Source organism: Alosa sapidissima, chromosome 10 (genome assembly GCF_018492685.1).
Source record: "Alosa sapidissima isolate fAloSap1 chromosome 10, fAloSap1.pri, whole genome shotgun sequence".
Classification (NCBI taxonomy): Eukaryota; Metazoa; Chordata; class Actinopteri; order Clupeiformes; family Clupeidae; genus Alosa; species Alosa sapidissima.
This window is the reverse complement of record NC_055966.1, coordinates 22,895,874-22,918,638: the sequence shown is the minus strand read 5'-3', so window position 1 is coordinate 22,918,638 and position 22,765 is coordinate 22,895,874. Positions and strand designations below refer to the sequence as shown.

The following is a 22,765-nucleotide window of genomic DNA, read 5'->3' as shown; positions in this document are numbered from 1 at the left end:
GAGTTAGCTTTGATTGACACCAGCTAGACCTACTGACCTACATTGTTAAGGTCGATAGTAGCCTGGCTAGCGCCACCACTTCTCAATGAGACGTGGTCTGGGAACCAAACGTTCATTTTCTCGTATTTGAAAAAAATGCCCAGATCCGTTTATTGGGTGCCACGGATGTCTATCAAATGCGTCTGTGCATAGCTCATCATCGTCTTGCTTTCCCACCTATTCTGTGATTGGTTCCCTATCTCAGGTGAAAATTTGCTCCATGGTCTCCAGGCTGCCTTAGCAGCGTGAATCAAATCGCGCGCAAGGCAGCATGGGAACACCCAGGCTAGGTCGATAGTAGATAGGGGATCAGATGTTGAGATTGATTTTTTAAAAAATATTTATAATTGAATGCACAGGCTTGCATAGGCTGCTTTGACATATGCTTTCTTGTGCATACTGCAAGTTACTCTCTCTGCCTTACTAATACTATTATACTACTGTATTAACTACCAGAGCTTGTCATGCAATATGTCACTGAGAATTTTTCATGCCCTGTTTCATAAACATTGTTTCACTTAGTGGTACTTACCACTTCTAATCAATTAATGTAATGCTTAACATATCAGGGTGGGAAAAAATAGCTCTCAGAACCAGCCTTGCCACTTGTTGCCCAGATGTGCAAGGGGGGGGGGGCTTAAGTGATGCTTACTTACTTGCTCACTCACACGCTTGTTAGATCGCTGTGCTGTGCGCTAGGCTAGTCAGTGACTGCCAATTAGCTTCATGTAAAACAGTGCCCAGGCCGAGGTGCTGCCGCGCGGGCTCTCGTGTGATAGGGCCAGGATGTTTGTGTAACTGAAGCCACAGTCTCGGGCTCGAGGCCCGTTTGAAGTCGACTCCCCCCGCAGGCCGGGACCATGTGTGAGTGCGCCGAGCGTGTCTCGCTCGACACTCCCCTGCGGTGCGCTCCACTTTTGACCCCGCGGATCACTTGTGATCTCCCCTCCGGCCGTGGGGGCACGCGGGGGTGCGAGCTGGTGTCTTGTTAAGGGGTTAATGAGGTAGAACTGTGTGGCACGGTTCATGTTCACTGGTACGAGCGGGAGAAGGAGGAGAGTGGGGGGGTTACTCAGATCAGAGGTGTGCGAAGGAGCTGTTAGAGGAGCAGACCCTGCTGTGTGTGTGTGTGTGTGTGTGAGAGAGAGTCTGCCTCTGTCTCTCTATCTGCCCGTGTGTGTGTGTGTGTGTGTGTGCGTGCCATGGGGTACCGAACATCACAAGGTTTCTATGCCTTTCTATATTTCTATGCCTATATACGGTACAATAAAACACATTTACAGTTTACTGTCAGTACTACAAACATAATTGACCTTGAATTTCACAAATTCTTTATACATTTACAGTAATAAAAAAAGAAAATCCTTTATCAACCCATTTCATTACTTTTTAGAATACTCCAAATGTATTCATTGAGGTCTATACCTTTCTCTCACTAAACCCGGGTCCTGGACCTGGAGACCTGGAGACCTGGTGTTGGTGTTTGAGACCCCTACATGTGCAGGTTCCTCACCGCAGGGTTCTGCTCCTGTGTGAGCCGTCTGCACGTGGCCCGCTCCTCCACGAGCAGCATGTGGGACTAACCCTAACCCATAACCCATAACACCAGTACAGTGCAGTGCAGTGCCAGCCAGCCCATCCAGCCGCAGGTGTGAAAATTAGGTGCGAGGTTTATGTGTGATAAATTACCAACAGGTGCACTAATTTGTGCTGCTTGGGTTCCCCCCCTCCCTTCCTCTTTTTCTCAGCTCTCTCTCTCTCTCTCTTTTTTTTCTCTCTCTCTCTTTTTTTCTCCCTTATTCTCTCTCTCTCTCTCTCTCTCTCTCTCTCTCTCTCACACACACACCATACGCTTATAAAAAGAGAAAAGAAAGGAGAGAAATGTGTACCCTCCCTGGCTGCAAAGGAATTTAAGGAGTGGACAAGCAATGCACAGAATCCCCCCTCTTAGGAAAAAAAAAACAAAAAAAAACACCTAAAGCTGGTAAGAAACATTAAACACATGTATGTATCAGCTCCTGTTTGCCCTGAGTGTGTGTGAGTGCATCGTGATGAATCTCTGATAGGCCCTCTAGGGTAACCCTCCACCGTCAGCACCTAAAACCCAATCACCTCTTTCTGCATGTCTCTTCCTCTGTTGCACAACACCACTTCTATGTCCACAAGACACAGCCATCGTAGTATGCCAATCTTCTCAGATGTCATTGCATGTTCCAATGAAAGACCTGAAGTGCATGTCTGTTAAGTGAAGCAGTCAGTGAGGTGTTGGCTAGAACTGCAAGGCTATAATCGGCCTACAGATTTGGATTTCAGATAACAGGGAGACTGTTGTGTCGCTGATCTCTCTCCTAATGCCCAAACCATTTTTATGGGTTTAGTCAAACCGCTGGCCTAAGCTCCTCCATGGGTTGCCTGTCAGCTTTGCAAATGCTCACTGTGTTTTTGTTTCTGTATTCAGGCGTTAACTGTGTTGTGCCACTCAGGTGTCCCAAAAAAGAGACACAGAGAGTAATCCGTTTATGGAGGACTTGCAGAAATGCCTCCAAGCAGGCCTCCTACCCTATTTATCATGGTTACCCAGTTGGAGTTCCCTTAGCAACAAATGCATATTTTTCACCTCCGGAGACGACTCTCGACAGCATTCCTGTCTTGAACATGAACAACTCCGTGGTATGGGGAAAACCAATTGGATTGGATACGCATTCAACACCGTAGGCGAAAAGGGCTGAACCTGGAATCCTCATACGGGTCCGGAGGGAGCCGTGAGGAGAGCCCCCATGCCCCGCTGGAGGAAAGATCCGGCAGTTTTTCCAGATTGTGACTCATCGGTAGAGAGAGAGAGAGAGCGCAAAGAGAAAAAATACACCAGCAGGACGAACATGTCAGGTGTAGCAGATGGACCTGCGATCCATCGCTCATAAAACAAGAATGTAGAGTCGAGGGTGATTTCTCTTTATTCACCGATTTACGTTTGGCATAGGTTCTAGAGAAGTGCAGTATTAATAATGCCTGGATCCAGCCTGGCACGGGAGTGGTAGCCAGACGTATCTGTGGCACAGACAAGGAGTGAGTCAAGTATGCTCTGTGCCACAAGGTTGTAGATTTCTTTTCAAGTAATAAGGGTGTATTTTTTTATGTAAAGAGCATGAAGAAAAGCAGTTATTGTCAGTTCAGGAGGCAAAGTGTTGTGACAGAACTTAGGCCGTAAAACCAGAAATGGAAAACATCCAAGATTCCGGAATCTACTGTACTCACTCGGATCTTCTATGTCGACTCCCATATGCTTGTGTTTTTCTACAAGAATGCACAGTATGTATGACAGCAGTAAGGTAATGTGAACCGTCCATATCATTCGAGTGGCTGATCTAGGGAATTCTAAACAATCGAGTGTGGGAGTGGCAGGCTGCTGTTTCATCCATCCTTGCCGAATGATGCTGGAACTGGACAGAAGTTCATCAGAGTTCCCTGAGGTCCTCTAAGGCTAAGGCTCAGCCATGGTTAGGTTTTTGCACTGCACCCAGCAGTCTCCCCTGGTTGCCAGCTTTCCATACTTCCAGTACATGTTTATACATCCAAATCCACCTATTTAAGTGCCGAGGTCCAATCTTCAAATCTATCATCGCCCTGCAGGGTCTCCTGGGCCTTGTATCACAGGAACGTTCTTTGCTAAGCTAATAAGTCAGTGAGCGAATGTGTTTGTGCAGACACATGCTACAAAATCATTATAAGCAGTGGGATTGTGCTAAATTATAAACATATGCTTACAGTATGATCTGTTAAAGTAAACCAAAGGCAAAAAAACGAAACATAGATCCGAAATCCTGACTGTTTCCAGCTGCAAAGTAGTCAAAGGCGAATCCAACATATTTTCTGCTAAATTGGAACAGAAATGTGCCTTCAGAGCAGAGGCCTGTACCCCCAAATCCACCCTCTCAAGCATGCCCCCCCCCCATGAAATCCACACCCAACTTCTGCTTTTTATTTCTGAGCAAAGTGTGACTTCCACAAGCGTGAAAAAACTAAAGTGATATGGGTGTAAAATGCTGGTGGTTTGATGTCGTTTTCCATGTGCTGACTCTCACAATTGAGAGGCGTGTTGAGCCGTTCAGGCCTGGCCGGGATGGATGGACGGATGGACTGAAAAGTTCTTACTGCTCCGAACCTCACCTCGCCATTTAACATCTTTTCCATCATGAGTGGCAATCTCTAAGTGTGTGTGTGTGTGTGTGTGTGTGTGTGTGTGTGTGTGTGTGTGTGTGTTTTTCCCTCCAAAAGCAAACTAGCCCTTAACATTTTTGGCCTTGTTTAGACCTCCCCGCCTTTTTATCCATTTGCCTCTCTCTCTTTTTCCTTCTTAAATCCCAAAAGGTGCATGCAGGTTAAAAATGTCAAGTTCGCGTCTGGCGCGATAAAACACTCTCAAAACCACCCTGAGGAAACTGAGAATGCCATTTAGGGGTAAAGGGAGACCGTAATTGCCGCAGTGCCACAGAATAAAGTATACATATATGATTCTGCTGGCAAACCTAATTCTTGCCACATAAAGAGGAGGAACCTCATAAGAAGCCTGCGGGTTTGTAGCTTACTAGCGCTGAGGTTTCCTCTCTGTCCTCCAAACAGCATGCTGCGTCGATACATAAATATGTCTGATCATTCAACACGCCTGCCTCCACCGTTTCCCTTAGTGTGTGCATGTGTTGCATTCGTGAAAAGGTTGTCTTTTTTCACATGGGGGTTTTTGTCCACGATGCATGTTTCTTTTGGTTTACACATATTTTGCATCCAGAGAATTATACAAGGGAGCCATATGTTGTCTCAGTGCTCAGATCAGGATTTGTGTTGATCAGGATTTGAACTTGTGACCTCAGCGCTGTTAGTATAGCATATTGTATACTAAACACAATAAGCCTGAAAAGGAGATGCTGAGACCAGTATTGCTTCCTGATTGGACTGAGTTCTCCAGCTAGTGCCTCTCTTAACCTCTGTTTCACTACCCAACCACTGATTGACAGCGGAGACCAGAATTTCCCCCGCTAAACTGCATGGGCAATTAATCGGCAGTTTGGCCCATGAACATTACGACTTGGAGGAGGACAATGATGATGATTATGGTGATAGAGATCGTCTTTACGACTTGGGGATTCTGTAGCTTTTACTTCGGCTAGGGACTCTTGTCTCTCTCTCCTCGTGCGCTTAGGTCTGTTTCTTGCAACAACAGCACGACTTAACTAATCGTCTCTGACACAGAATTAGAGCCAGTGAACTGTGTGGTGAGAGCTGGGGAGTGACCTTGTGCTCAGGCTCTGCGGGGAATAATCACATTGCTGACGATGAAACGATCACAGGGAAGGGACTGAGTTGCAGAGCGACACTTTTATAGGCGAATTTTAGGTAGAATGTTTTTTAACGAGTCCTGAGATGATGTCATGTGGATGTGGTGCGAGTGAGTGTGCAGAGTGTGTGTGTGTGTGTGTATGGGGGGGGGGGGGTATGCTGCCAGGGCCTGGCTCGCCCTGACCCCCCCACACACCCCCACTCCCACCTCCCCACTGCCCACGTTGTTGGCAGCACAAGGCGACGCCCGTCACGCTAGTTTTAGAGTTGTTAAGCATACCTGAGGCAGACCTGCCTGCCTCTCTGCTCAGCACAGGCCTAATTGGTCTTGAGCGGGGCCCAAAACAAAGCTGGCTGGGGGTGCTGCTGCCCAGTCTCTGAATGAAACCGCCACCATCCAAACATCCCGTCATCATGCATGCCCCCGCGTTATGAGGCCCAGTGTTTCGCATGAATGGAAGACCAAACTATGCACTCACCTGAATGAACCAATGCCTCATTCCAAATTGGTCCTGTGAAATTTGATATGAAGTTTTTGGTGGGTTGGATGGCACGATCTTATATGTTTTAAAGTACACGACACAAGTAACAAGACACTAGTCCGTGACTAAAACGGCTAGCTACAGTTGAAATAAAGGGACTGAAGTTTGAAATAAAGGGATACCAGAAAAGGATGTTTATTTAATTTTAAAGAAAAACACAAAAAGGCAGTTGAGAATATAAAAACAACAACTACAGACCAGAAAACATCTCAGATGAACACTTTTATTTCAATTCAATTTATGCAGTTTTGAGTTTTCTCTCTGACACAGACACATTCAGGCTTGTCGCTCCTTGTGGTTTGAGCTATATGTGGCAAAATGAATATGTTGGTGTCAGCCACCCTATACATTGCAAATGTCATCCTCAAAATGATTTGCAATATTTGGCCATGTCTGCCAGTTATGCTGCTGAACTTACAAGTCCTTGTGGTGTCTTCCCCAGTGGAGTTCAAAGAGATGCTTGGCTTTGTAAATGAAATAACTGGGACATAGTGGGATCATTAGATATCTGTCAGAAGTGGGGACTTTTTGAGAAGTGGGTTTTTTTTTTGTTGTAAGTACCATTCATTTTGTGGTCAGAACTGTAAACTAAGGGGGTGCATCACAGCGAGGGGTTTCTACAATGGGTGTCTTTAGCATTCTTTGCTTGAACGGGATAAAAAAAAAAAATACTTCAAAAAGCTGAGACGGCTCGTGAAAATCCATTCACACAAACTTTAAATCTCACACATCTGAACTGAGAAAGCCCAGAAAAAGTTTTAATCCCAAATTCATGTGAAAAACCTTCGATAATGTCACCATGCTCAGTGAATAGTCCCTCGAAAAACATGGTCTTGAAATAGAGGCTGGCTGATTTAATCAGTTAGAGAAAAAGCATATGCCAGCTGCAATAACTCACTCCATAGAAACTTAGCACAACAGTTTGTGTTGAATCACATATATACACACACACACATACAGACAAACCGGGGAGAGGGAAAAAACACACTTCGGCACTAAATTAGGTTTATCCGCAGTAATTTACTGAGAGCCCCAAATTCCTCCAGACCAACGTGCTTTGATCGCTTCCGCTCTAGTGTGACTTCAAATCATGGCCAAGGATGCTGTTTACATATTAGAGCTGCATGGTCTTTTCACAGTTGCTCTTGGATGCACACAGAGGCCAGCAGACACACCAAGCAGACGCTTCTTGTTAGATGTCTCAATGTTCAGGCTGAGTCCCTCCAGCGGCAGGCAAGCCTGTCTGCGGCATGTCCTCTTACCCCGCGCCAAACGCACTGTACTAGACGGCCGCACCACCGTATCGAAGCTTTATTTATGGTGCTGTGAAACAAACACCAGGACTACTTGACACGCTCTTCGTTGTGCCCCAAAGGTCAAGGTAATGCCTAAGACACAGATGAGTCCCTGTAGACGAGGGGTTTGGACGGCTTATGACCGCTCTGTTTTTCAGCTTAAAAAATCGGATCCATCTGACGAATTGACGTAAATACGGCTTGAAAATAAGCGCCCCAGGTATAAATCAGCTGGCGGTGGGAAAGGTTTCCGTAAAACGTGGAAGCCCATGGTCCTCCTGGACCCGAGTTGGACCCTCTCGCCCGAGACACAGAGAATCCTAACCTCCTATTTGACATGCCTGTGGTTTGTGCTGGGAAAGCCGTAGTCTACATCCCCCCCCCCCCCCCACGCCATCCACCATCTCATAATAGAGAAGCGAAAATGTTTTACCCATCAGCTGAGGCTTGTGCGCTTCCTTTTTCCATTCATGGGCCTTGGATGCGGCAGCCAGCGCATTAGAAAGCTGCACGCTGTTGACTCAGGTTCATACGTACGTGTGGTTTGATTAGCGACAAGCTAAACAAGTCTCCGGCAGAGGCCCAACCCAAACGAGAGAGGGCGGCCTGCCAGGGCAGGCGATGAGGCAACGCTCCCCTGCGCTGGGGCTAATTTGCCTCTTGCTAATTGATTGATCAGTGGCCTGAAGCAATCAGACACGGTGGAAGTGTAATTTAAGCTCACGCTGACAGTTGTAGTTAAATGAATCATTTGGTTGTAGCTGGAGAGCAATTGTCGGAGAGAGATGACAGAAGGGGCGGCTTGCGGTTCGGCATTGTGCGAAACTCACCCAAAAAGAAATGATGGAGGAAGTGGGATAGGAGTGTGTGATATGTCTCCCCTCACTGCTGCTGCCGCCACCCCTCGATGGCTGAAACGTTCTGTGCCGGCTCATAAGGCCTTGCCAATCCTAGTTTCCTCTTCTCTCAGCGTGATGATAACAATCAAGTTTGAAGGGTGTAGGGCTGGAAGGGAGATTTTGCCAATTTGCTGTGAATGTCAGGTTACTGTAAACACATCCAGACTATATACAAAACGTATATGTATATAGCAGTGTGGTGAGGCCCAAAATCTGCCTATACTTCATTTCCGTCTCACAAATAGCCTAACAGCACGGAACACTAAGCATGTTTGTCAAGAACAGTTCCCCTGTTTGTTATCGTTTGCAAAAAACCCTCAATTAGAGTGTGCACAACTACCGCCAACATATATACCCTGTATGTCAGTATCTCTATGCCTCTTGTTGATATATATGTAATGCTTCATGTTTATAGAAGTTTAAAATGTTCTGGCAAGCAAGCAAAAAGCTTCAAGCTGTTTTCTCCTGAATATGAAACTGTGGAAGGAAGCACGCTATCCTCATGTGAAATGTTCCATAGCATGAATCTAAAAGCACTTTTGTCCTGATGATAGTTTGATATGGAGAGGGATATGTGATAAATATGCCCCCGGGGGTTAACTCTGCTATTTAAAGGTGGGTGTTCTGGGACAAATGGTGTGATGCATTCAGCATGTGTGTGGAGCACTCTCTCCCGAAGCACATATGGATATAAAGTGAGTGCAAGACTCTGCCTAATCCTTTCGTATTAGAAACATTAGATCTTGTCTTGACTGGCTGCTGTTGCTTGTACTGCTAATGATAAAAATCTGCGAGGATACGCGCAGTAGGCCTTAGTACATGTGAATGGTGGATTTTTAGCCGAAGCATGCTCATCTGTCATCTGCAAGGTTTTTGAGGTCTGAGACGTCTGGTTGTCATGGTGAGAGGGATGAGGAGTCGACGAAGACGGATGGTTCCCAGCGAAACACTGGGCAGCCATCAGGGGATGACCGATGAGGTGTCGGCATGGAGACAGGCCGTGATGCGCCCTCTCTATCGCTTAATCTTCCCTTCCTGTTCGTTCTCTCTGTCTCACTCTCTGATCTACTCTCCAGCACTTGGCTCCAAACAAGCCTGTGTGTACCTAGCGAATCGAACTTGGAACTTTCTCCCTTCAACTCCCCTCCTGATCATACTAGTTTTACTTTTAGCTCAACATTTATTCACACTGACATGTAAAAACGGCCATGATGTTGTGGCTCCAGTCCAGTGTCTGGTCTGAGTCTGTGTTGAAAGGAAGCTTCTTACAGAAACAGGTTGAATCATATCGACAGATGCCTTAGTTTGACATGCCAATAGGATCCATTCATAAAGATTCACAGACATTTTCAAAGATTTTTGTGATTGTCCTTATAAAGGTTAAAGAAATGCAATACCCCGCCATATATCCACATCTGAGCAAAGAACATGTTCTTCTCCCCGAGCCACACTGCCTTGCATGATGCTTTTTTTATGAAGCGTTGTGGTAGGTCGTGGAGTCAGGGGCTGTTACCCTATCTCTGGTGGTGATACCTAAAACTTGGCTCTGATCGATAACAGTGTCTCGCATTCGCAGCTGTGCACTGCACACCCAAGGACATTTTCCTGTAAACGGGACACAGAGGAGTTTACATTAAAGGTGCAGACAGCAATTCTAATCGCTTAAAATAATAATAATAATAATAATAGAAATAATAATTCAGCAAAATAATCCTCATGGTCCTCTAGCTGTCTGGTCAGAGTATGTGCTTAAAAACCACCAGTGTTCATACACAGCCTTGGCTATTTTAAATGAGAAACAAACATAGTGGCTCGGACCAATTATTGAACAATCCCAGCCAATCAACATGGTGCTTTGGGAGCATGGAAGGGAGGGGTGATTGGCTGGCAAACTCAAATATTAACAACTTTTCACAAAGTCAAATCGCGGACTACATCTTAAGAGGGAGATAAACATGCATTGTAGGACGTTTAGTTGTTACTGGCTCTGTTGTCTCTCACCGGCAACCCGATCTGTCCCAAAGTCACTGTGGTTTTGGCCTTTCATCGGCTGTCTCAATACAACATTCAGGAGTTAAGCTCTGAATCGAATCAATGCACTGCTCGCAATTTTCAAAAGGATGTATATGAGGCAAGAAGGGTAGCCAGAGTTTACATGAATGACAATTTGCAGAATCTGTGAAATCTGCCTTGATGGAATGCTACAGGGCTTGCTTGTTCAAGCCAGTGCAGCACTAGAGCTGTTAAGTTGAATGCTGTATAATGCTTTCTCTCCACACACACACATACACACACACACACACACACACTCTGTCACACATGTATGCAGTTTTATTAACATACTCCTCTGTCTGTGTGTCTGTCTGTGTGTCTCTGCCTCTCTCCTCCATTTCTGCCTATGCAGCAGCTAGCTATGGAGTGTACCCCATCTGCAAAGGCTGTTCGGTGTGCTCGAAGGACAATGGGTGCATGAACTGTCAACCCAAACTCTTCCTCTTCTTGCGGCGGGAGCGGATGCGGCAGTACGGGGAATGTCTTCACGCCTGTCCGTCGGGATACTACGGCGTGCGCGCACCAGAGATCAACATGTGCTCCAGTAAGCGCCCCCCCCCCCCCTCTCTCTCTCACTCTCTCTCCCTCTCTCTCTCCCTCTCTCTCTCCATCTCTCTCTCTCCCTCTCTCTCTCTCTCTCTCTTTCTCTCTCTATCCATTGCTCCATATAATGTAAACCATGGCCATCAGAATTTATGATTGTTGGAGAAGCAAACGCTTGTCACCTCACTGGTTTTGTGGGTGTGGGGTGTCTGATCTCTTGGCACAGGTGGGTGGATTGGTGGTGGCCCTGCACAGGGGTTAAGTGTTTGGGGATTTGAGCGATGTGGCCCACTGATTCGTCAGGCTCCCCGTCCAGTGATACAGCATGGAGGGTGTAGGGATTAGAGGAAACAAGGTACTGCAGCAGTGAAAAATTAGGGCCCCAAAATTGAGGCCACTTGGTGAGGCCAGCGATACCGAGGCCATTGTGTAATGTCCAAGGTAGACCGGTGCACAATTTGAGTCTGCCCTTTTGTTTTTGAAAGATAAGTAGCTCCTCTAAAGCACTTGCACAAATCCATTGGCAGGGCAAGGCATCCATTGTCTGCTAATTAGAACAATTGAAATACCATAATCGATTCAAGACTGTCACTAAACTAATCAATAGTCTCATTCTTAGGATCTCAATCCATCTTAGCATTCATTTTATTTATAAAAATAATAAAATAAAAAATAAAACACTTCTTAATATCAGCAGTGAACCGTTTCAATACTGTGTTTTCTAGAGCTGCCAAGATTTATGCTCTGAGATGTTTTTTCCATTTGCTCAAAGTTACTTAAGTTCATTATTTAACCCCCTCCACACACACACACACACACAACACACAATTGTTCCCACATTATTTTGCATCTATATCCTAAAACACCTCTTTGATCACGCTCTTTTTGAACTATATGTATTGAAACAGTAGAAGGGCAAGGAAAAGGGCTCACATTTATTCAGAGTATTCGGAGTAATACAAGAAAAGAAGAAAAACAATTAAGGAAACATCTCCCTCTCCTCTCCTTCTATGGTACTCCATCCCATAACCTTATTTTAACATGGGGTCTGGCTGGAGACATTTTGGCTTTATGGCTTTATAGAAAGGGGCCTGAGGTGTTGGCTGAATGTTTCATGTGAAAGCAGAGAGGAACTTGAACCCATTTGGTCTGTGGGAGCCAAACTCCTGACAGACGGCTCAGAAATGGGGCCCTGGAGGAACATGTCGGGACCTTTACGCCCAATAACCCAGACGGGCTGCAGACACTCAAAGCAGCAGCCATTTGCTTGCCCAATCACTCTCGAATGTCCGCACAAATATGTCCGCTTGGTTTTATCAAACACCGTAGGAAAGAGCTACGTTTTTTTTTTTTGGTGGGAGGGGGGGGGGGACTCTCCTCTTAGGAACAAAAAACGCCCCAAAACCCAAAAACGCTTGGCTTGTAATAAACTGATGGTATCAATTGAATTTCCTCGCCCCAACCATTGGTTTTCCCCCCTCGCTCACATACGCTATTCTCCATTACCCACAATAAAAGAGCGGAGAGAAGTGCCCCAGGACATTGCACCCTATCGTCATAAGTCACACAAGGGGGAACGAGACATCTTGTTCTCCGATGGATTGTAATTGTTTGCTATCCTCGGCCCTGCTCTCCTGCGCTTGGTGAAGTTTGATTTTAAGCACTTGTGATGGGCAGCAAGCTAATCTGAGTTCTTTTCGGGGAGAGCTTCACCCAGAACAAAACGGAGCGTTGTCACGTATCATCAGATCTCAGCGCTAAAGCCCACTTTGATGTCATCACAATTTAAGTCATGACTTCATAATCCAGCTTCGCATTTGACCCCCTCCTCCTCAAGTTACGCACCGCATGCCGTTTTTCGACAAATGGATCACGTTCTTTTGGCGTAATAAAGTTGTTTGTATCGGGAGGTTAGCACACAAGCTAAATGTGGGGTCAACGCTTTTAATGGCTAAGGCAACGCTACATTCACCTCTACTGCCTGTGAGACTCTCTTGCTCTCTCACAGTCATCCAGAAACCACCTGGAACGTTTCATTATGTCTGCATGTTATCATGTCCTTTAAAAAAATATATACAGCTCTGAAATTACTTGGGGAGCAGCTGCTTATTATTACACCAGGGTATGCCTGTGTGATCTTATCTTATTTTAGAATGCCTTGCAGATGAAGTGAAGAAGATGAAGAAGCAGAAGAAGAAAAATGAAAGGAGGAAGAAAGAAGGGAGAGAGGAGAGACAGGTTCACACACTGTCATCAGCTCTTTCTCGGGGTAGACGGCCCTTTTGAAACCCTTCTCGAGTTTGCCTCAGGTTTTGACTCGCACCAAACCCAGTTGGTCTCTGGTGAACATCATCGGCGCAGCTCAACAGCAAACACATGAGTCTCACACATCCCAGGGGTGGGGGGGGGGTGGAGAGGAGGATTGGCCAAGACCTGTCCCCTCTGAGAAAATCGGAAGAGCCGCAGTGAAAGGGAGCGACCGTCCGCCATTGACACTAACCAGATGGTGGGTGAAGGAGAGAACAGCGGAGAGATAAGAGTGCCGGAGGACGTTGAGCGTGGAGGGAAGAATTATGGCGAAGCTGGTACCGTTCAGACGTTCCCTTAGCTTTGTCAAGTCCGAGTCCCCGCTAACTCTCCCCGCTAACTCTCCCCGCTCACTCTCCCCGCTCACCCTTCTTCTCCTCCCTTTTTCTTTCCTTCTCCGGTCCACCCCAGATGACTCTCCCGGACATATTAAGTGGGCGCTCGAACAACGCTGCGCCATCTCACCCCCCCCCCCCCCCCCCCACACACACACACACACTTGCACACCCCCCCGTGTTTGCACCCTGAGCTCTTAGCAGCAGCTAACAGAGAGCCTTGAGAAGCCATAACTTTTACAACAGTCATCGGGGTCCTTATCAGCTCACCAGCCTTGCCTGTCCTGGCCCATAAGTCTTTATGTGGATGTAGGAGCTGCCCAAACTGTGCTACGTGGACCCATAACGTAATTATAAACATCCAATTTCAATGTGCACATTCCATTTACCATGCCAGGAACAATTGCGTCATTAAATCCTGGGGATTTGACATTCACGGATGGGTGTATGACATCCAGTCCAAACTCTGGTTTCAATCTTTACTGGAGTATACTGTAATCTGGACTGTTTCTTTTCTCTCTCTCTTCTCTCTCTCTCTCTCCCTCTCGCTTTTTCGGTTCATTCTCGAAAAACAAGAGTTGATGGGCGAGGGGGCTGAGATGATAAGGGCTGTCCCTGAATGACCCCCTGGCTCTGGTAGTGTGTACAACATGCTTTAGACTACACTACAAAGATGGCTTCGCCACTGCCAATATCCTGCAAGTGTGGTTCAAATATCGCAGCTCGTCCAGTACCAGTATATGTGCCACTTGGGGCTCCCTTGTCAGGCGTAATTTTTTCATCTTATTTTTTATTTACCCTTTTATTGCGTCTTGCGGGCGCTAAAAAGAAAAAACAGTGACTGTACACCCATTGTTGCCGTATTTGCCACTTTTTTTTAAATTAAATAAAACAAAAGGAGATGCAGGAGTCTGGGAGTGCTCCATATTGCACTTTTCACAGCCTCATCATTTTCATTTTTTTTTAAAAGGCGTCGTGGGAATTCTGTGTGGTCCAAGAGTCGCACGAAAAGGGCCCCATTGTCCAAAGCACCACTGGAGCATCGTGCCGGAATCTCTACATAACGTTGTGCCATGGCCTCTGCCAACCCGTCCCCTCTGCCCACCCTGCTGAGGGCATTTCCTTTCACAGCAGCCCCATTTGGGACCTGCAAACAGCCCAGTTGCTTATATGGCCTTTGTGCATTGTGCTTTTCCGGACCTCGCAAAAAAAAAAAAAGCACGAGAAGCACGAAAGATCTGCCAGACAATTTGAGGGACACACCTAGCCATAATCTTTCAGCGGTTACATAAAACTCAGCTCTGAAAATGTTTTGTATGGATGGAAAGGTTTTTTTTTTCTTCTTCTTTGGGTTTGTACTGCATGCGTTCGAGCGTTGCCGGAGTGTGTTGTGTGGTGTGTTTGCTCATCTGTTACGGTGCTGGCAGGGTTCTGGCAGCTTTTGGCATCCTCAATGTGGGCAGAAGCACACAGGCCAGTCTCTCTCTCTCTCTCTCTCTCTCTCTCTCTCTCTCTCTCACTTTCTCTCTCTTTCTCGGTGCAATCCAGGAACATTGTCATGGCTGTCGTCTCAGTTCATTTTACTCCCACATGATTGACGGGAACACCAGCGGATACCCCCCTCCCCCCACCCACCCAGCCTCCTCTCCTGCCCATCCCATCCCATCCCATGCCCGCTTCTCCTCTCCTCTCCTCCCCTGCTCGGGGCTGATGTAGCTGTCGTGTCCGTGGAGGAACCCCAGGGGGGAAAAAAAACCTACCCAGAAAGCTTGGCGTGTGCCGTGGCAGAACCAGATGACATGGTTGGGTGTGAGTAAGCAGACCGTGTGATGTGCCTCTGGCCAAAGCCATGCCGAAAGAGAAGCAGGCAGGCAGGCAGGCAGGCATAGATCAGCAGCACTCATTTAGCCAGGACCTTGGGGTTGAACGGATGGAAAAGTGTTACCCATTTTTTCCCCCAGCATCTCTGCACAGTGCTGTTTGGTGGTGACAGCCCTTGCCCTTGGCCCACGCATCTCTTCGGTTTTCATGTCTTGGCACTCCTTTTTTTTTCTGTAGCAGGACCTGGCGATGGGCTTGATAACCCCCACTCCCCCAATTGAGTAGATAGGTCTCTGTGGGATTCTGGGAAATTTGGGTCCCCCTTTCTTTTTGGGAATGAATCACCACTGTATTTGGAGGAGAAAAGAGAGAGAGAGAGAGAGGGAGCAAGGAGAAGAGAGAGGGAGAGCGGGTAAAGTAATCACATATATAAATCAAGCGAGCACTCAAGGCACTGGCGTGCTCGGACGCAGGCAGCCCACATGTGAACGAGCACCGGCTTCTTACTGAACGTCCACGATATAATTTGCTCATTGTTTTTTTGTGTGCCGTCCAGACCACAGCAGAGAGGCACGCTCTGCCCACAAGACTTTCGGGATTAGATCACCCTGCCGCTTTGACGATTCAACTCAACGTGCACTTGACATAAAAACCACACGAAAACCCCGACGCGGGTGGACAGAAAAAAAAAGAACGTAGTATATAAGCGACCATTTATCTCGGCCTGTCTGGTACGAGCTATACCAGTCTGGACTTGGCCTTGAGTCGAGTGATACCTCATTTGCCCTTCACATTAATTGCAGAGGAGAACGGGAGAGAGGGAATACAGGGGTAGAAAAGGAGGAGATAATACTCCTTGGGAATGATAGCTTGGTCGGCCCCACTGTCAGATTCCCACATGGGTGAGCCACGGAGATTGGCTGACCTCGTTACCTCCTATTACTTCTGGCTGAGGCAGGCACCTTGGCCACGTATGAAAGGTGGCACCAGGGTTAATCCCTCACGGAGAAGAGGGCCAGTTCTCTCCCAAGCATCTGCCAACTGCCTGGTGACGTCACACCGAAACGCTGATGAGGAGCGATCGGGCAGTCACCGCTGCTTCCCTAAACAGCAGGCCAGGCATCTTCCATCCTTTCTGATGGGAAACTGCTGTGTGTGTGTGTGTGTGTGTGTGTGTGTGTGTGTGTATTATCCTCTCTCTTTTTTTTTTCTTTTTATATTTGCCCCAGAAGTCATGGGTGGTGGTATGATAGTGAAGCACAGTGTCACGTTTAGGATAGTTTCAAGTACAATGGGTGAATGTGATTATTGAGACGAGCTATTTCCCTCAGCAGCAAATGGCTACAATTAATATGGCTCCCATTATTGTGTACTTCACAGAATTGCAGCTCCTGTTCAGTGCTATAAACAGCAGAAGGTTAGAAAACAAGCCAGTTGTGGAGATAAGCACCAGATGCCCCCCCCCCATCTCTCTTTTGCAGTTTGTTTTTTCTCTTTTTTGTTTTTGTCTCCAGCTAAATATGTCCAGGTGATGACAGGCGTGCAGATGCTTGTACTTAGCAGGCACGAGAGAGTTGCCTTCCCATTGTTGATGGTGATTTAGAGGCCCATGGCAGAGTCCACACAATCAGCAGCAGACAGACAAGGGAAGGTCTGGCTGCGCCAGGAACTGAGATGAGCAGACAGAAGAGCACACACACACACACACACACACACATGGCAGAGGGCATCCCGTGTTTGTGTGGACCCTCTGCATTTGTGTGTGTGTGTGTGTGTGTGTGTGTGTGTGTGTGTGTGTGTGTGTGTGTGTGTGTGTGTGTGTGTTTTTGACGGGTGGGTTGTGCTTGTTGAATTTCTATATATTTGTTATCTTTCTGTCATTTGGTGTCACTCTCTCTCCCTCTCTACTGTCTTGCTGTGTCATTCCCTTTGCTGTCACTGTTGTCTTTTTCTCATGTTCCTCTCGGTCTGTTCACTTTTTCCTCTATGTTCTCTCTCTCCCTTTCTCTATCTCTCTCTCTCTCTGGCACATTTCCTGTGTCTCTCGCTCTGTTTGTCTCTTTGACTCTGGCCCTTAGTCTTTCACTCTCATCTCTTTTTCACTTTCTTCATCTTGCTTTCACCCACACTGCCAAAATCAGGCAACATGTTTATCAAATACACAAAATCAAGATGTGTTTAAGTGGAAATGGAGGGTGTCCTTAGATAGAGGTAGAGGATGTCTGTTGGCAAGTAGTGTGTGTGTGTGTGTGTGTGTGTGTGTGTGTGTGAGAGACAGAGAGAGATACAGAGACAATGAGTCAGCCTCCCGTGTTTAGGATTGTGAAACTGTGAAATACCCCGTGCCTTTATTCTCACCATCCCGACAGAGACACGAGGCGCTCACTGAGTGTGCTCAGTCGCTCCCTCCAGCAAACCCCACATCCTGACCTTTTTTTAGATGGGCCGACTGCAGCCAAGTCTCCATTTATGTATGTATGTATGTATGTATGTAGGTATGTATGTATGTATGTATGTATGTATGTATGTATGTATGTATGTATTTATTTATTTATTTATTTCAAAAAGAAGCTAGCTACTCATCAGTCTCGTCAGCACCCCCTGTCCTCTCTGCCTTCAGAAGTGTCTGCGTGATGTGATGTCTGTGCTGACAGACTCATGGGCTTTGATGGCTACATGATTGAACCAAGCTTGTTGGAGTTTCATCACAATTTTTCATCGCTTCATGATTTTTTTTGTTGCCGTCTCACTTCCTCTCCATGTGGTATCAGCCCCTTGACACATTGCATGTGTTTCAAGGGTTGGGGCATGGCCCTTGGGCTATATACCTTTGTGGAGGCTTTGTGGTCTGAGCTTTAGATTTTTCTCATAGCATTAATGCTGTGCATTCTCCGACATGGGCACGCAGGCACAGCACATGTGTGCTTCTTCTCTGACGACAGCAGGTGTGAATGTGTGTGTGTGTGTGCATGCTGGATTGCATGATATGTGTGTGTGTGTGTGTGTGTGTGTGTGTGTGTGTGTGTGTGTGTGTGTGTGCGTGTATGAATTTGTTTAGACTGCTAGGGTTTACTCAGAGAGACTGGGGCGTGTTGGGCTGTTGAGACAGAGAGCAGAGGCCACCCGTCTGGGTCCCCTCCCCCATCCACCCCATCAGCACTTGTGCAGGAATGTGGCTGGGCTGGCGTGATGGTTAGCTGGCAATGGTCTAATTAAGGGCCAGGAGCTGGTGAGAACCGTTTCTTTCCTTCCCCCCGTTTGGCCTGAGAGGGTCAAAGATAAAAGCAGACGTGTCTCGGGAAAATAACCCAAACACACGCTCACCCACACCCACACGCCGGCACTGTGATGCTCCTCCTCACACACACCACCAACCGAGAGATACACAGATGTGTCCTCACCTGGGAATCTCCCGCGCATCCCTGACTCTCAGGATCAGTTGTGGACGAAGGCGGTCGGAAAGCCAGAAGCCCTATTTGGTAATTAGGCCAGTCGGGCCTTTTAAGTGTGCGTCGTAAATCAGACTGGCTGTGGGAGGCTCCTTCTAATCAGGCAACTCGGTGTGTCGCCCCTGTTTGGCGTGGCTCGTGTAATTTGGGTCCTCGCCTGACATGCTATTTGCAGGGCTGGGAGACACAGCTCTGCTGACATGTCCGTGTGCGACGTGATGCGGCGTGGTGTGGTGCGGCGTGGTGTGGTGTGGTGCAGCTTGGTGGGGATGGAGCCATTTAGAAGCACCCATGTGGCTGGGGTGGGGGCGTGGGAGGAGAGAAGAGACCCTTTACATCAGGTTCATCAGTGGAGGGTCACCAGAGCAGACAGGGCCTTCCCAAAAGATCCGTCTGAACTTAACACCACGCGACCTGTTCCCACACCCTCCACTGTTCTATATTTCATTTTAAAATGAAGCAAGGGATTCCCTTGCAGATGCATCTCTGGGGTGACTTGGGCAGGTCTTGCACGATATTACCCCCCAACCCTAATCTTCCCAAAATACTCCCACACAAAAGACCCATTCACTGTGGGTTCATTTTTTAGGAAATTCATTTTAGAGACACTTCCAGCAAACTTCCTGTCTTGCTAGACTCTTTAATTCCATTTTCTCTCTCTTTTTCTTTTTCTTTCTCTTTCTCTCTCTTTCTCCCTCTGTTTTCCCTCTCTCCTCTCTCTCTTTCTTTCTGCCTCTGCCTTGTAGCCATCTACCACACATCTGTGACAGGGGGAATTATGATGAGAAAATCTCCTTTGTTGTGTGTGTGATCTGTTTAGCTTCCAGTGCCACGAGGGGTCACCGCGAGGTAATACTTCACGGACTCCTCCGCTGTCACCTCCCTCTGGTCCCCTCTTTCTCCTCCTCCTTCTCCTTCGTGCACTCACTCCACAGCCAAACAAGCTTGTTAGGGAAAACAAGTGTGCTGAAATATCACACTGCCCCCAGAGAGAGATGTGTCTTACGGCATCAAATATGATCCCCCCCCCCCACACACACACACCCTGAAACAGACACACACACACACACACACAGTTCTTCTCCAGACGATAATCTGTTCAAGATTTCCCGCTGTTTTCCCTCTACACATAACCCCCCCAGCCAAGCGCTGGTATCGTCTCCGTATGAGCGCTGTGGTGCCTGGTGTTTTTTAACCGGCCCTGGCTTTCCCTCTGCTCCTCTGCCCACAGGGTGCCGGATAGAGAACTGCGAGTCATGCTTCAGCAAAGACTTCTGCACAAAGTGCAAGCCAGGCTTTTACCTGCACAAAGGCCGCTGCTTTGATAAGTGTCCCGAAGGCTTCGCCCCGTTACAGGACACCATGGAGTGTGGAGGTAAGGCCACCGTCCATCTCCTCCAGGCTGGACCGCTGACCAGAATGTACACAAATGCACTATTTCTGTATGGCTAATAAAACTGAATTGAATGGCAAGTTTTGGTGGAAACAGCTTAAGATAAATGAGAAACTACTGGGCACATTACTGTAGGTGATTAACTGCTGGTGTCTCTTCACACATGTGAACTATAGCTAAGACTCGCTAGTGCTGCCACAGTCCAAAATTTGATGGGATGTTGACTGCAGATGACATCTTGTCACATGGTTCATATGGCTCTGTGTACATGGTTCCCGGGGTGAACCCTTCCTCATGTGTTACTCATGAAGACATCTGAAAGTCTGCATACAGCCCATCTTAAACAAAAGGCTTTTTAGGACTCCATTGTGAAGCACATGGTAGCCACCATGCCAGATTGGCTCATGTCTTCTCCTTCTCTCTCTCTCTCTCTCTCTCTCTCTCTCTCTCTCTCTCTCTCTCTCTCTCTCTCTCTCTCTCTCTCTCTCTCTCTCTCTCTCTCTCTCTCTCTCTCTCTCTCTCTCTCTCTGTCTTTCTCCATTTCTCTCTGTCTCTGTTTCTCTCTCTCTCCTTCTTTTTTCCATCTCTCTCTCTTTCCATCTCTTTCTCTCTCCCTCTCCCTCTCTCTCTCTCTCAGAGGGCTGTGAGGTGGGTCAGTGGAGTGAGTGGGGCTCCTGCACCCGGCGAAACAAAACCTGCGGCTTCAAGTGGGGCCTGGAGACGCGCACGCGGCACATCGTCAAGAAGCCGCCCAAGGACACGATACCCTGCCCCACCATCGCTGAGTCCCGCCGCTGCAAAATGTCCATGAGGCACTGCAGGAGAGGTGAGTGTATAAGTGTGTGTGTGTGTGTGTGTGTGTGTGTGTGTGTCTGTGTGTGACTCTGTGTGGGTGTGTCTGTGTCTGTCTTTCTGGGTGTTTGGCATTTTTCCACAATATTGTCACAATACACTCACACTCACAATACAACTGTCTCAGCTTTCCTCTCTGAGGTTACATTTGTGTCTGGTTATTGACCAGATGCTCTTGATGCATCCAGAGCGAGTTCTGGAGGCCTAAAGGATTTAGTCTTTGGAAGGAAGTTGTATTTTTCTCTCGTAAAGACATCATTGAATCCCTGACCCCAAGTGATGCCAGTGACTTGCGCTACCAGTCGAGCTTAGGGAGGCATCGTAGAAGGGATTTCCGAACAAGCTTTTGGCAAACGGCAGCGATACCCCATCTAACCCCCCCACCCCCCCCCCTCCCCCCTCCTCCTTCTGCTCTGAACTTCATTGTTGTGTGTATCTGCCACTGGAGGTGATGAAAGGTGAAAGAAAAACACTGGCGCGTGTGGCCCTCCTCTCCTCCTCCTCTGTTGGTTTTGTGGGAGACTGGTCTTGTGTGTCTGGGTCCACAGTGGCATGACAGTTCTGAGCATGAAATATGCCTATTTTCCAGGGCTTCTTGAGTCGACCTCAGCCTGTGCAGTCACTCCACCACTCCGTTCGCTCACTCGCTCCTTTTTTTTCCCCTCCTCCGCCTCCTGGGGTATGTTTTTTCGGCCTCTCTCTCTCACTCACTCTCCTCGTCTCTGCCCTGTGGAATTCCTCAAAGTATGAAGTGCAGGTTTCCTCAATGGTGCACTCTGTTTCCTCTGCAGTATTTGAGAGTTATTTGCGGTGCGCGCTGCATGTATTTTGACCATTAAATGAGAAGTCAAATGTGGGGGAAAATATTTTTACTGTAAATAGGGCCAAGGAAACATTTTTCATTAAAAAAACTGTTTAGCTTTTCACAGATGGGCCAAACACTCTAATGGAAATAATTACCTCATTCAGAGGAGGATTATCAAGGAGGATACAGTGTGCAATGATAATTTATGTGACTGACTCCCTCTCTCTTATTTCTCTCATCTCTCTCTTACAGTCTCTCTCTCTCTCTCTCTCTCTCTCTCTCTCTCTCTCTCTCTCCACAGTAGTGTTATTCTTTTTCCCCTCCTCACCTGAATACATTTTTATCCGACTGTCCAAGCTAATTTGGCTCAAGGTTAGCAAGAAATAGCACAGACAGGAAATCTGTAATCCAAGCATATATTTTTACTCTCCGCTGTTCAGCAATTTTGAATGTATTTTAGGTGAAGTTAACAGGGACTTGTTAGCTCAACGTGATGCATTAGAAGTCTCTGGTCTGCTAGTGTTAGCTTTTCTTTGCTGTGCTCAACATAGAACTCCATCAGAAGATTCCGAGTATTACGGAAAAATGTGTTGGGAATATTCGGAAGTTGTGTAGACAGGCTGGCCGTGTCCTGGTAGTGTGGTGCTGAGTAGGGAAATAAAGTTGAGATAAGCCATGGTCGTCGTCCCCCCATCTCTCAATATTATTTGAGGTCGGGGAGAAGCTCCCTGGATGGATGGAAACTGTGATTATTTGGCACATCCTGCCTCCTCATACCTCCCCTGGTTTTCTGGGGAAGAGATTTTCCCCCTGTGCTAAATTAGCGCTGCTTGCTTGACCTTTTCCAGAAGTAGTTTATAGTCCTCTTTAATTAAAAGCGAGCTTTGAGATGGCTGCTTACTGGCTTCAATTATCTCGTATGAGGTCGCTGATTGGGGGTCTATTGTAAAAGTGGTAATTGAACGCGTAGAATAGCCATTCCTGTCATTGTCCGTAGAACTCTCTAGAAACTGCATGTCAAGTCTGTTTAAAGAGGCTCCTCACAGGTCAGAGGCTATGGTCATAGGCATTGTTGAACCTGTGCCTGGAAACCCCATGT

At 47.2% G+C, this 22,765-nt stretch overlaps 1 protein-coding gene across 2 annotated transcripts in view; it reads left to right on the top strand.

Annotated features, from left to right (window-relative positions):
* The window catches only part of rspo2 (R-spondin 2), a 56,268-nt gene that overhangs the window by 13,126 nt on the left and 20,377 nt on the right, over positions 1 to 22,765 (top strand). The window contains exons 1-4 of one of the 2 annotated variants that reach the window (XM_042106949.1): positions 3,268 to 3,348; positions 10,514 to 10,705; positions 19,848 to 19,991; positions 20,647 to 20,835. In XM_042106949.1, the coding sequence (XP_041962883.1) occupies positions 3,306 to 3,348; positions 10,514 to 10,705; positions 19,848 to 19,991; positions 20,647 to 20,835 (568 nt within the window). In that variant the 5' untranslated portion in view covers positions 3,268 to 3,305. Of the gene's footprint in view, positions 1 to 3,267; positions 3,349 to 10,513; positions 10,706 to 19,847; positions 19,992 to 20,646; positions 20,836 to 22,765 lie in introns of those variants that run through there. The other variant, XM_042106948.1, reaches the window with a different exon arrangement.